The following is a 13,823-nucleotide window of genomic DNA, read 5'->3' as shown; positions in this document are numbered from 1 at the left end:
ACACAGGGATGGCATTAATTCCACCAGGATGAAAATGTTCATTTCATTTTCAGAAATGGGTAATTGTGAACTTCTAGGAATGACATAAATGAGACCGTGCTGCCCATGTGCCGAGCCCTTCAGAAGCAGGCATTGGGAGGGCAGACAGCTTGCTCCTCTTTGGGAGCAGTGTTGGTGAGGAACTGAACTGGCAGGGGATGCAACAGCACGGATGTGTCTGTGATGCATGGTGGAGGCACATGCTCACACCTGCACCAGATGGGTCATAACGCTGTAACACAAAGTAGGGCATCCCAAAGCCTTCGGGAAAATATGTAATTTTTGCAGCTCTTACGGGTAATGGCAATGGGTAATAGATTTTTGGTTTGTGTCTTTGGGATTTGAAAAAACCAAAAGACAACAGAAGAATTCAGGCTTTTTTTGTAGGCTCTCCACGAAAACCCACAGGCTGGGTCACGCAGCTGGAGACCTGTGGGGTGCAGCTCCACATACAACTTTGTTTCAGTGGAAGAATGCCATAAACCACAGCCAGTCTGGGGATGCTGGGTTGAGGACAGTTATAAACTGGTTTGCAACTTACTATAGTAGGACTACAAACCTCGACTGAGGTCAGCTGAGTTCTTCTAATAAACATAACCCATTGGGTGATACACCATTTTAAGAGATAGCGTTACTGAAAGATAAAAAAAATATTTAGTCAGAAACAAAAGAAGATGCTGGGTAAAGACACCAAACAAAGCAAGCAGTGCTGCCTGCTCTGCAGTGTTCAGAGCATGCGTCACGCTGTGGATGAAGTACAGGAGGTGTCGGTTCCTCCCACCAGCAAAACAGCAAGTCATTTAATCTATTCAGTGGGTTTTGTGGGACTGAGTTTGGATTTCACATGCCACAGAGGGTCTTAAATGGAACTATAACTCTGAGGAAATGGTTTGATCTTTAGCTATCAGGAGAGAATGCCGAGACACGACACCGATCACAACTGCAAAAAAACAAAAATCTAGGGGACTGTACTACCATGTACACGTGCCCATGTCACCTGCCTAGGGCTCTTGCTACTGTAATAAGGAGAGATCTAATTAATAGTCAGTGGAGTTAAGCCTTAAACTGCCTCATCCCAATTCACAGGCAGCAAGCCGATGAAATGAAGGCTGCCCTAAAAGCTCCACTGCTAAAGAGGGGTGCTGGAGGTGACTGCTGCAGGTGCACAAAGAAGATCTGAAACTGAATTCTCAAAGAATATACATAGATGCAGAGAACCTTCTATGTTTCTTCTCATGCAAAAATGTCCTGGACTGGGAAATACGATTCAGGTGCTAAGAAAGGTACCTCTCCACTCTGCCTGTGGAAACGGGTTGAGAACGGTTTGCATCTGTGACACAGCTTGATTCCCGAGAGCTGCTGAGCCTCCTCTGGGATTCCTCCCACGGTAAAAGTTCAGTGTGTTTACTCACCTTCAGAACAGGATAACCAAAGTCATCAGACACAGATTGACAATGTAGCCTATTTTTGTTCACATTTGTTTCCTCTCTTTCCTTTCTGCTGACAGAACAGCCTTTCAGTCCCATCCCCTCGGAAAAAGCTGAGCTGAAGTGGGAGTGACAGCACAAACAGATTTCGTTCCTCCTAGACTTTCCTGCACAGACTTTTTAATGATGCTAAAAACCTGCTTTCACTGATGCAGCTACTGTTGCAGGTGGCTGACAAGCCAGCGCACACTGGCCGGCAGCGGTGGCTGTACCTGCCATCCCCTGGAGCTGCACAACACTGAGTGAGGCCATGTCTGCACAGAGCTCTGACGTCTGCTCTGATGGGGTAACCCAAGGGCTCTGTGAGTGAGTCCAGTTTCCTGGGATGTCCTAATTCCTGCTGAGCATGTTAACGCTCACTCTGCTAAAAATAAAGCACCATTAGTAATTCTTTTGCTTACAAAAAGGGTGTTCATTTAGCGAAAAACACCACTGCAGAAAGCACTATGTTGTTATCCAAAAGGTGAGCAGAAACAGCATGTCCCTAAGGACTGGGCTGCTCCCGGCAGCAGCTAACGATGTCTTCCAACTGCCAGCATTTCATGGACTGTCCATTTTTTGTTCCTATAGCTCTGAGACACAATGTAAGTGTTGTGCACGCAGACACCATCTTGCTTAACATCATGCAGCCGGCAGTACCAGACAGCTGATAAAAGGCACCATCTCTCCCTCCAGGAGCTGCAACTCCCACATCCTCAAACTGGCTACGGCAACACTACGACTGCCGGCTGAGAGAGAAATATGTCTAGGAGAGCATCACATCTGCGACTGAGCATGCAAGGTGCAGAAGGAATAGGGTAAAGCTGACGGAGGCTGCAGCAAAGCAAAGCCTGTGAAGGTCTGCTCTTGATCTGCTTGTGGCTCACACACAGTCCCTGCAGACCCCGTTTCCGTGCCAGCACCGTGTCACTCGGCTGCCAGGGCACTGCAGCCAAGAGGAGCTGCTGAGGCCGACAGCACAGCTTTAGGAACCCAAAAAAGGATGCTCTTTGCTATACAGAAAATGCAGAGCTTGATTTCTATTTTCCTGATCGTAGCTGACAGACAGGGGAAGTATTATGGGGAAGTAAGAAGGGATGGGAGCCGGATTTATTCACATAATAGCTATTTACGGCCACGAGATGGCATTCCAGCCCCAGAGATGTCCCTCTGCCATGCCTGCACCCAGCCCAGCCTCACCTCCTTCGCTCAGGACCACACGCTGCTCCCAGCCTGCTGCACCGGGCTGGGCAGGGATGTCACTGCAGCAATCCCGCAGCTGGCGGGGGTGAGGATTTAGGGCAATGCTATTCACCACAATCTTCGGGGGATTAACAGGGAAAATAAGTAGCATGATTACTTAGCATGATTTAAATGACGACTACTCATCAAATGCCCTGTGCTCTCCCTTAATACCATGATATTACAATTAGAGGTGAAAAGCTCAGGAGGAAATGGAAATGGAAGCCCAGCAACCTTTTACTGGGAGGCCTGGACTGAAAGAATAGCTGCTTTTATATGGGCTGCCTCCTGTATGTGCTTCATCAGTGTATCTGCTTTGAATACAGCACAAGTTAGGTTAGTTTCGTTCATTGAATGGGTCTGTGGGCATTTACTACCTGCGGTTGTTGCCACTTCTGGGGTAAGGTGACTGCAATGCCACGCACAGGCTGATCAAAGTTTCCTCTGGCCAAAGATGCTCCACTGAACCAGCCACAAAACTGTTCATTTCACAGAACAATTATTTAATTCAGACATGGTTAACTACTTCTAGCAAACGTTATCACCCTGGAAGAAAACACAACTGCGAAGGACTGCAGCTATTAAGGCCTGGTTATCATTTAGACTTACTAAGGTCATGCACTGCCAGCTTTATAGAAACTCAGCGTCTCACAAGCACAGACCATGGAAAAGGAGACAAATCCTCTGCCTAAAAATACAGGTTACTGCTTTTGTGCCAGCATAGCCGAGACCCTCCTTTATAAAATTCAGCAGAGGAAAGCAATGAAGTATTTCCTAAATGTAAACAGAGTGGAAAATAGCACAAATGAGCTTCCAAAATGAGCTAGAGAGAGGAACAAAGGGTGTGAGACACTCTTGTTGTACCACCACTCACACTTTTGCTGTCTTATCTTCTTCTAAGCCAGGATCCAGGACAGGACGCCCAGGTCCAGCCAGACACTTGGAATGGTAAGCGGTTCATCACGCCTAACTTCTAACGGCTAGAACCAAAGTCTTCCTGGCATCTCCTGGGTCAGTGGGGATGAGTGGGTGCTTCCAGCAGATGATGCTCACCCAGCCATCTTGGTCACAAGCATTTTTTCCTCTGTGAAACAGAAGCATTGCCCTAGTTTCATGGATAGGAAACCCAAAGTAAGGACTGAGCCAGCCACTGGCTTAGGGACACACAGCCGCTGAGAAAAAACACAGCAAATAGGCTAACACCATCGCCTTCATTCCAGTGGGAGATCCATCCCTAGACATACATTTTGTGTCTCCGACCTGCCAGTGACTGCAGGGCTCAGCAAGCCCTGACTTGCAAGGACTTCATCTCTCCTTCAGCAACCATCAGGGGCTGGTGAGCCCTCTTCCCACATCCTGACGGAACCTGCAGGTGCAATGGCTGTGCCTAGCTGCTGGAATCCCCCTTCTCACCTCCTCCAAGCCACGGAGTGGGAGTTGCTGCAGATGCTCTCAGCTTTATTTGACTACAAGGCCTTTTGGCAAAGGTCTGAAAGATCGGTGAGCTGGGCAAGATACTCCTGTGAGCTGTGTCCTGCCATTCGTGGATTTTTTCAATCTGAAACACTTTGGAGTTGCTCTGGAAGGGGTTCAAGAAAATGTTGCCAAGTATCTCTGCACTCCAGCCATGCTCACAAGCTCCTCTCTCCACGAGCATGCCTTGTCCTCTTTGCCCACGTAGCGATAACAGTACATAGCTCCCTTTAAGTACTTTCACACATAGTGCTGCTGTTCATTGGGACACCTAGTGCATTCACAAAGGCAACAGGCCCCTCTACCTTCATTTCACAGAAAGGACAACTAAAATGTTAAGAAATCACTGTCAAGGTTGGCCTTTCCGTTAAACCAATCCCTCTTCCAGAGCTCTGTCGAAGCAGGAGTAGGCACAGTACCAATTCTTTAAAGCATGCTCTCTATCTCCCTGCGCTGCTTTGCAACAGCAATAGCAGTACCCCTCATTAAATAATAACATGCACTACTTGTACACAGCATTTAATAAATAAACCAACAACTGGGCACTTTTCACATGTCTCATCCCCCGCCTTTCCCTCAGCAAGCGACATACAGAACTTGCACTAAAGCATGGCTTAATTTTTTTTTAAAACACCAACCACAAGCATTAAACAAGAAGACTGAATGTATCCCAGGACTTCTGTTTTGCAGTCTTCTTATTTCAGCACTATTTCAGATCACTGAATCCCAATCTCATTTCAATGTCCTTTTGGTCTTTACTATCCCATCTTAAGGGTGCATGCATAGGAGTGATTAAGCAGACGGGTGTCGCTGAAAATCGCCTTGGGCATCATCACACCTTCTGGAATACTTAAATTTGAATGTATGTGCTATCACAAGAATACATAATTCCCAAGTGCATAGAAACACTCGAAAAATTAGACAGCTGGCAAGAAAAGAGACATTCATCTGCAAAAGAGAAGGTGTATGAGCTCAACCCTTACTAGACACCAGAGAATCCGTGCAAAAGCGATGCTACGTACACTCCAAAGATCAGGGAAAACAGAGCCAGAGCTTGTGCTTACTTGAAACCACACAATCCAGCTACAAGAGGTAAGTCTATAGAAACAAGCCTTCATTATTGTTCATCACAGTATCTGGTGCAACATTTGCAGTACGAGGAGAGAGGAGGGACTGCACATGAGACCTCGGGGAGCAGGACCGTACCCGGGATCACCATCTGCATTCCCAGCAGGCTATTGCACTGCTGCCCAGGAGGCTGCACCACGCCACTGCCACTGCGGCTGTCTGAGTGATACTCGGGTAAGGGAATCCCTGTGGGGCATTGCCTTTGTTCTGGGGGAAAAACTCAGCTGCTTAATCTAAAGCAGACTTTTTGTCATGCCATGGTCCCCAGGCAGCAGCTGAGCTGTGTAAGAACCGCTCCTGCAGAGCAGCTACGAGGAGGCATCAGAAGCAGTTCTGAATTCCTAATTAAAAAGGCAACTAATCCACTTGCGTGAAGACATCCCATAGTAGATCACGTGGTTGCACCTGGGTAATAACTTTTTAGTGCATTTTTTGCTGTGCTTAATGACTTGTCCACAGCCTCCACTTTCAAAAATGGGAATGTCATAGCATAAATCTCAGGAGCATGATGGAACTATTATCACACGCACAAAAGGGGGTTTGAAGAGCAGGTCAGACTGAACTCGCAGCGGAGCTCTGCAGGCGCAAGGCTATGAACAGTCTCATCAGAAAACTGGCTCCTAAACGTGCTAAAATAGCTGTAAGTGAAGAAATCTTGTGTCGGGGATTTGGACATCACTTTGCACCCTTCAGGCCTAGACAGAGGGGCTGAAAGCAACTCCTCTGAAATGCCTGTCCCTGCATTGCCACCTCTGAGCCTGGCAGCACCACGGGCTCAGAGCATCTGCACCGTGCTCGCAGAGAGCAAAGCTGAAGATCTCTCCTGGAAGACATTTCCCCAACAGCTGCCTGGGGGCAGACTGACCCTCCGCTCAGACCCTCACCCCAGCCACAAGGGCTGTATCTCAGAAGTGACTGTGGCTGATGTCAGCCATACCCAGGGCTGTCATCCACTTTTGACACGTTCATAAGGCTCCTGGAGGTTTTCTAAGGAGAAAGAGCTGTAAACATCTGCACAGCTGTGAAACGAAATCATGTAACTGGAAAGGCAAGCCAATCAGTCTGGGTAATTAAGATAGCTTATATTTAACGCTGAGCCAACTAGAAGTGGGAGGAGATTAAAGAGAGGCAAAAAATCCATCTATCCCCTAACATTTCCTTTCTTTGTTTTTAAGCCAGCATCATGAATTTTGCCTACACAGGGCTTAGCTAGGCGTGAAACCTAAACATGAACGACTGCTTAAAACCGTGTAGCCACGCAAGGTCTTCTGCCTGTGCTTTGCCTCTGAGAGACAGCAACATCTCTGGAGCGTAGCATGGGCTCGGGGCACCCAAGTGATGCCAGGGAGTCTAAGGCAGCCGATTCTCCCGCCTGGCAGGGCTGTCACAGCAGCCAGGGCAGCACTGCTGAGAGCAGTGGGCAGCCTCCTGGGCTGCAGACCGCACACATCTGGAAGAGACCTACCAGGCATGGCACCAACAGCTGTACTGAGGGATACACAACATGAATTATAGGCTAAACTCTGCTCTCACACACATCAGTATAAACCCCTTTAGTTTGGCAGAGTTAAATTAGTTCTACAGGATATGGAATATTTATTTGTAATTTATACATCTCAAAAGCCTTTCTCATTTTACCACCGGGAAGTGTTCACAGCAGCTCCCAACTAACCGTGGCAGCAAAACACTGACTGCAACAAAGCACTCTTATCATGCTCCTACTCTGCAAAGCTGCTGAGCATCACTCCAAACTCCAGGGCCTCAGGCAGGGTATTCTTGAACGAAAATACCAGATTTTCCCCTTCTGCCAAGAGAGAGAGGGCATCCCTGCTTGCCAGATGCCCTTCACGCAGGGCTTCTCCCTTTGCTGCTCAGTGCCCATCTCCCAGAAAGAGATGGTGACTGAAAGGCGCTGAGGAAGGATGCTGTGGAGTTCCTGTCCCTTTTCATGGTCAGGAAGAGGGCTCTGATGGATGCAGCACACCAATCTGAAATGAAGACTCTAGTGGAGTGATAAGCTTGGCAGTTTGGTGTAGGGATCCAAACAAGGGCAGCCTGATGCAGCAGAGAGAAGCAGCTGAGCTGTCAGAGCTCCTTGAAAGCAAATCAGGCAGCAGCATCAGGAGCGAGCACAAAGATAAAACTGGGCACCCCTGTCCCCGAGTGTGTTGGCTAAGGGATCAGAGATGGAGGGGTTTAAAAGTTTACCAAAGACATTACTTCATCAAGAGTGAATTTGTGGAGAGGGCATGAGGCCCAAGCTCTTGGTCACAACAAACAACATAAGAAGTGACATGGAGTCAGATGAGACCCACCGAGTGTCCTCTCTGGCACTGCCCTACAGCACATGCCGAAGAAAACGCATAGAAAAAAAACAGGCAATAAAGAGAGATCTTCTCCTTCAAAAATAACAAGCTCCATTCTCACCTCTAATACTGTGAGCTACTGCACAACTCTGGCACCAGAGCTGAAGAGGCTGCTTTGCACAGGGAGATATATAACCTCCAAATGCAGACACTTCCAGAGTCAGAGGAGCAGCCCACACCTCCATCCCTTCTTCACTGTGCCAAAGTGCCCTGAGAGGCTGGCCAGCTTCTTCCCCCATCAGGTACTTACAGCTCTTGAACCAATCGGTTCAGCTGAGCTCAGAGCAGATACGCTTGATTTTCACTGCTGTGAGCCAGAGAACGAAACTTATTTGCGTGCTGAAAGACATCCAGGTGAATATACGGCATTTACTCGCAAGGCATGTAGGACTTTGCCATTGTTTGGGTCCCTTGTTTTCTTTTGTTCTGCTCATGTCAGAGACAGGTGATATGATAAGATGATGAAACACTGGTACAGCCCACGGGCACTGTTACAAGCACAACAAGGTCACTGTTTAAATACATCCAGGAGCCTCTTCAGAGACCATAGGGCAGGGGTGCTGTGGCTGGACACTTTATGCTATTTCCAGGCCCCTCGGCAACGCTGTTCTCGGGCTGTGCCAATATAGCTCCTGGAAGGGCAGTACTGGAGATGTGCGGAGCCACCTCACCCCCCTGTGCCTTGCAGACGGCAGACATCAGGCCAACATGCAGGGAAGGAGGGGTATAAACCCCTCTATGATCTGCAAGAATACAGTTCCAGTACAAAAAGCAGTAAAATCCTGCTCATATTGGGATTTGGGATATTTTGTAGAGGCATCTGCGGGTTCAAGCATAATACAAAGGCTTTTTCTTACACAACTTATTAAAAGCACTACTAATAATACACTGCAAGCCTGATCTGAAATAACCCTTGCTATTTCAGGTCTGGCTTTCTCTAGTACTGTGCCATCCCCTGCACCCGCACTCAGGCAGATAATCCTCACATGAAGGGATTGGGCTTAAAATGTCAGGAATCCAGCAAGGAGCCTGAGAAGAAATAGAATAGCAGTTTTGACCGCTGTCCCAAGAGCCACACTCCTTGCACACGATTCATCTGATCACTTGGTACGTGTAGCTGCTAACCCTGCTGCTACCTTGCCTCTTTCAAGATCTACAGACAGGATTCAAGCTCCAAAGTCACGAAGATGCTTTCAAACACCTTATTCTCAAAACCTGCTGGTTTTGCGCTAGGGAAGATGAAAGGTGCATCTCTCTCAGACCTAGACCAGTGCTTCTGGAAACCCTTCCCTGGCTAGGAAATTGCCTTTTTCCATTAAGGGTGCGTAGCCCAGGTTAGCACGCCTGACATGGCACTGAGCTGAAAAGCCACCACTGCCACCGATACGCTGTGACTTGGGTATTTTAGCTGAGGGCTGGCATTTCAAGGACAGGTGAGAATACAGAATGAGAATACAGGTACAATGATGTCCTACAAGGTTGTGTGGCCCCGTGACACTCTCCAGCCAGGACTCAGGGCTATGATAAAAAAGGGAAGTCTTCCAGTGAATCTTACTGTTCAAATGTAATTTGTCCTCCTAATGTTCATGATAAATTTATTATTTTGTACCCTGTAGAGCCTCCAAATGATGGCAACACTGAATTTCAAACAGCTTGAAGACTTACAGTTTAATCTGGGAAAATGCTGCCTGCTTCCAGAACTGTATTCACCACATGGTCTGAGTACAGACACTTCACCTGCATTTTTTGAGCCTCTGAGATATGGAAGTTTTGAGACGTACAGGGGTAACCTGCTGCAGTATTCACACTTTCATAGTGCTGAGGCTCAAAATCCCTGCAGCGTGCTCCTCACCCCCAGGCCAGGCAGCATCCCCTGCTGAAGCACACAAAGCCTGGGATGCTGGGGAGCGAGCCCCCCTGGAGAGCACTCCAGCATGCTTTTGCTGATCTAGCTCCTTTATCAATAAGTGTTTTGCTTATGATAAAAAAACACACAAGCAAGCACAGTGTGAATGACCTTAGTGAAAGTGACACTGGCATCTAAAGAGACACTCCAGAAGGCGTTTTGGCTGACCACAAATCTTTTGTCTGCAAGGCAGCATAGCTCAAAAATGCACCAAAGACTTCTGTAAGCTGTTTCTATCACTGCCCCATCACCAGGGTACCTGAGGGCCTTCAAGTCTTGTATTAAGCAACATGACAAACATGTCACATCTAGTTCATTTTCTCTTTCCCTCTCTTCTGAAGAGGAGAAACTAAGTGCAATAAATTTCTTTCTTAGGGCTTTGGTTTTCTGTGTCTGGGGGGGGAAGAAGGGTGAAAGGAGCACTTCTAATGTAGAGAGGAAAAAAGGACAAGCTTTTTGTGATGGTCTCTGGTTTCTGTGGAATGCTACTCTAGAGACTTGGCTCGGGTCATCTTTAGTTTTGGAAACAAAAAGTCCCAGGACCCACAAGGAATACACCCTCCTAAGGCATTTCCATAGGTTTTAGCCCAAGTGCTGGAGCAGCCCAGAAGACTTCAAGACTGACTCACACCTCTATGGGAAGCCAGTGAAGGGAGAGGATGAGCGTGATGGACTTGCATAACTCGTATCACGCCACAGCATTCAGCATCGGCTGCATTTTCCTGAGGGCTGATGGCTTCATGCCCAGACACTGTACATTTCATTATGATAAAAAGACCCACTCAATTAAAGAGCTCACTCCTGCAGCCCTTATTTTCAAAACAACACTTGTACAAATGGTCCTATGGCTGACAGCAAGAAGGCTTGCATAAGGAAGGACAGACCCTTTGAGCAAAAGTGGGATGAACAGACCAAGCTAAACCAGCACACGTAACCCAGCAGAAGTGTGCTTTTCAGTATGGTAGTAGTAATTTCCCCTAAATAGCGCCCAAGTTTCACCACTGAAGCAGTAAAAATACCTAAAATAGTGACAATTGCAGGTTCTTATGGAAATTTCCTTCCAAGCACAGCTCTCCTACTTCCTTCTCCGAAGCAGATTTTAAAGCATTTTGAAAAGTAAGCCAGGCTGCAGCACTTTCCCTGATTGGGAATATTGTTTTTAAACTGCTTACTGCAGATTCCTACTCCTCCGGCACAGCACAGGGCACAAGGCATCAGCAGTTTTTGTGCCCCCATGGGAGGACAAGCGCTGAGGGAAGGCAGCCTGCCTTTGGCTCTGCTCTCCTGCCTCCATCAGCTGCTCTCACACTGGTTGCCTGCAGTGCTCGTGCACCCGCATGCAACACAGCCGGGTGGTTTTGGCTTTCCTTCCACCAGCTTGGGAAGCACCTGGTGAAACACTGCTGGAGATTGGTCACGGGGAGGGAATGGGACATGGGAACAGAGAGGGAATATCTCAACAGCAGCCCCTCCTGCACTCTTCCCCACTGCTGGAGGAGGCTTCATACCACCTTGGCAATTCTCCACTGTGAGGGCGCGCACTGAAAATTTCATTTAAGTGTGAAATCTCTGTGGTGAACCAGGGGAAAACTTCTTCATATCCATATGCATAGTGTTTCAATTTAACTAATCCCACAAATTGGAAATGAAATAAGCCATTCATCATTTTCTCCTTCCAAATTAAGAATGATCAGTCACTACTAGAAGGCTTGTAACAACATCTGGGTAAGACAAAAAAGCCAAGCATGGGGCCAAGGCTGGGGATTTGGGGATCAGGTCAAAGAGGACAGAACAAGACTCTGCCCTTGACCTGGACCAGGGAAAAGTGGCCTCAGATAAAGCTTCAACTGAGTGACCTGGGGCTTTCCCCAGCTCCTCTCTCCCACCTCTGGCTGTGGCTGCCAGAGTCTATCCCTGCCAGCTGTTTCCCTTTCTCATAGGACCGTTGAAATCCTGACAGTGAGGGCAAGATTATATACCTACACCTGATGGCACCAGTTCAGATGGACACTTAGACAAGTATTTATCTAAGCACATGCTTAACTTTATCCCTATTTAGCGAAGTACTTACGTATAGGCACAAATATATGTCCCTGTGGCTACAAGAGATGTTAAGCCTGTCATTAACAATTTTTTTTTTTTTCCCCCTCAAGCAGGGCTTATGTGCCATTCTTAGTTGCAGGACGATGCTCTGCATATGTGGAAGGCCATGCTTCTCCTCTGTTTCTCAGAGTTCCCTCTGGCCTCACCATGCAGGAGGTGGAACTATTCGCAGCGACTCAGCAGTGCAGAGATGGGGCAAAGGAGAGCACGGCAGAGAGAGCAAAAAGCAAAGCAAAACTTACGTTGGCTTTGAGGCTTCAGCCTGGTCAGTCTGCAGTTTCTCTCCACCTTCAACTTCCATGGTGCAGTACACAATACGGTTGGGGGCCAGCGACTTCAGACCCTGCACCTCCATGATGACAACCTGCAGGTTAAAGGAAGAGGAGCGTAAGAGGAGCAGTCTCCTTCAGACCTCGCTCTGGCTGCTGAACCCATGGGGTCAGCCAGCGCTGGGGTCCTCCACATGCTGCCGAATGTTCATGGTGGCCAGTGGGCAGGGACGGTGGTGGTGGCCAGCAGGCGGGGATGGTGGCACTGCCCAGGCTGAGTGGGGACCATGGCAGCCAGTGAGGTCTGTATGGAGGCTTGTTGAAACCCTTGGGTACCCAGGGCTATATCAAGCTTCAGCAGATGGGCCTCACAGACATGGTCCTGCCCCACCTAAAAGTGCCTTAATATGCAAAATCCAGAAGAAAAGCACACAGCTACTCAGCTTGTACCAAAAGCCCATTTTCAAGATCAATCATAGACTAGTTTGGGTTTGACCTTTGAAGACCATCTAGTCTAAACTCCCTGCTGTGGGCAGGGACACCTTCCACCAGACCCAGTTGCTTAGAGGCCCACCCAACCTGGCCTTGGACGCTGCCAGGGATGGGGCACCCACAGCTGCTCTGGGCAGCCTGTGCCAGCGCCTCACCACCCTCATTGTAAACATTTTCTCCCTTATATTCAATCTATATCTACCTTCTTTCAGTTTAAAACTGTTGCCCCTTGTCCTGTCACTACAAGCCCTGGTAAAAAGTCTTTCTCCATCTTTCTTAGAAGAAATCTTATTAAGAAGTCACCATGAAAGTTTCTTGCAGGTCATTACCCCTTTTATTTTTTTTCTTAAAGCTGATTAAACCTATAAACCACATACTTTAAACATTTCTACAAGAAACACTGCGGGAGCTCATGTTTTATTTTACATGTGTTCATGTTTTATTACAGCTATCTATGAAGTATGTACACAGGGGTTTAAAATTCCTCTCCTCATGTCCTTCTAACCTGTCCTTGCATTCAGGATCCCTTCCCTGGCATCCAGAGCTCCACAACCCCCTGATGAGCACACATTTTTGGGAAAAGCTCTCTTGCAGCGAGAGTTTCGTGCACCGAGTAGTGCATAGATCTGCCAGCTCCTGAAGTCAGTGCTTCACTGAGCTTCTGCTTCTGCCAGATGGGGTTCAGCTGGAGCAAAGCATTTGAGACATCCCACTGTAAGGGCGAGTCCCCTTATGCATGGCTATACACACTGCACAGGCTTTTGCAACAGAGAGGTCTACTGTTTTGTGATAGTTCTCTGCTCCTCTGTACAGGAATGCTTAGAAGTCAGGCTTTATTTGATGCTGCGGTTGAAGGCACCATCTCTGGGTTCACAGTCTTACTTTTAAATAAGACTGAACTGAATATTATAAAGATGGTTTTAGACATCTAATAAGTTAAACTCTGACTGGACAACCAACATTGCTAAGTTTTGCACTGGCATGATATATATAACAAGAGACCCCTTAGGAGAGAAATAAACAAGGATCTACACAAAAATAGAATTTTCTGATTTTTCTTCATCCTACATTTTTGACCCCATCCTGGTAGTTGTTACGACAATGTAACATAAACCCACTCACTGGCAGACAACAATAATTCTGTACGGGTGTGCTGATGACTCCTCGGAGTAAATGTCTTGCCTAGACCGCAAATATGTTTGCACAGAACAATTAAGTTGGCTGAAAACAGCTAGTGCAGCAACACTGCTTCCAGGACTGAGACAGCCTGTGTCGGAGGTAACAGCGGGTCCCCGCAGCACCCTGCCTTCCCCTGGGCTGTACAGGCAAACTGCTCAAC

At 47.6% G+C, this 13,823-nt stretch overlaps 1 protein-coding gene across 16 annotated transcripts in view; it reads right to left on the bottom strand.

The window, feature by feature from the left end:
* Positions 1-13,823, bottom strand: part of CADPS (calcium dependent secretion activator) — a 220,801-nt gene that overhangs the window by 121,523 nt on the left and 85,455 nt on the right. For all 16 annotated transcript variants that reach the window (XM_055804351.1, XM_055804350.1, XM_055804353.1 and 13 more), the window contains exon 6: positions 11,966-12,087. In XM_055804351.1, the coding sequence (XP_055660326.1) occupies positions 11,966-12,087 (122 nt within the window). The remainder of the gene's footprint in view (positions 1-11,965; positions 12,088-13,823) is intronic.

This window comes from Falco peregrinus, chromosome 5, assembly GCF_023634155.1.
Source record: "Falco peregrinus isolate bFalPer1 chromosome 5, bFalPer1.pri, whole genome shotgun sequence".
NCBI lineage: Eukaryota > Metazoa > Chordata > Aves > Falconiformes > Falconidae > Falco > Falco peregrinus.
This window is presented reverse-complemented; position numbering and strand designations above follow the sequence as displayed.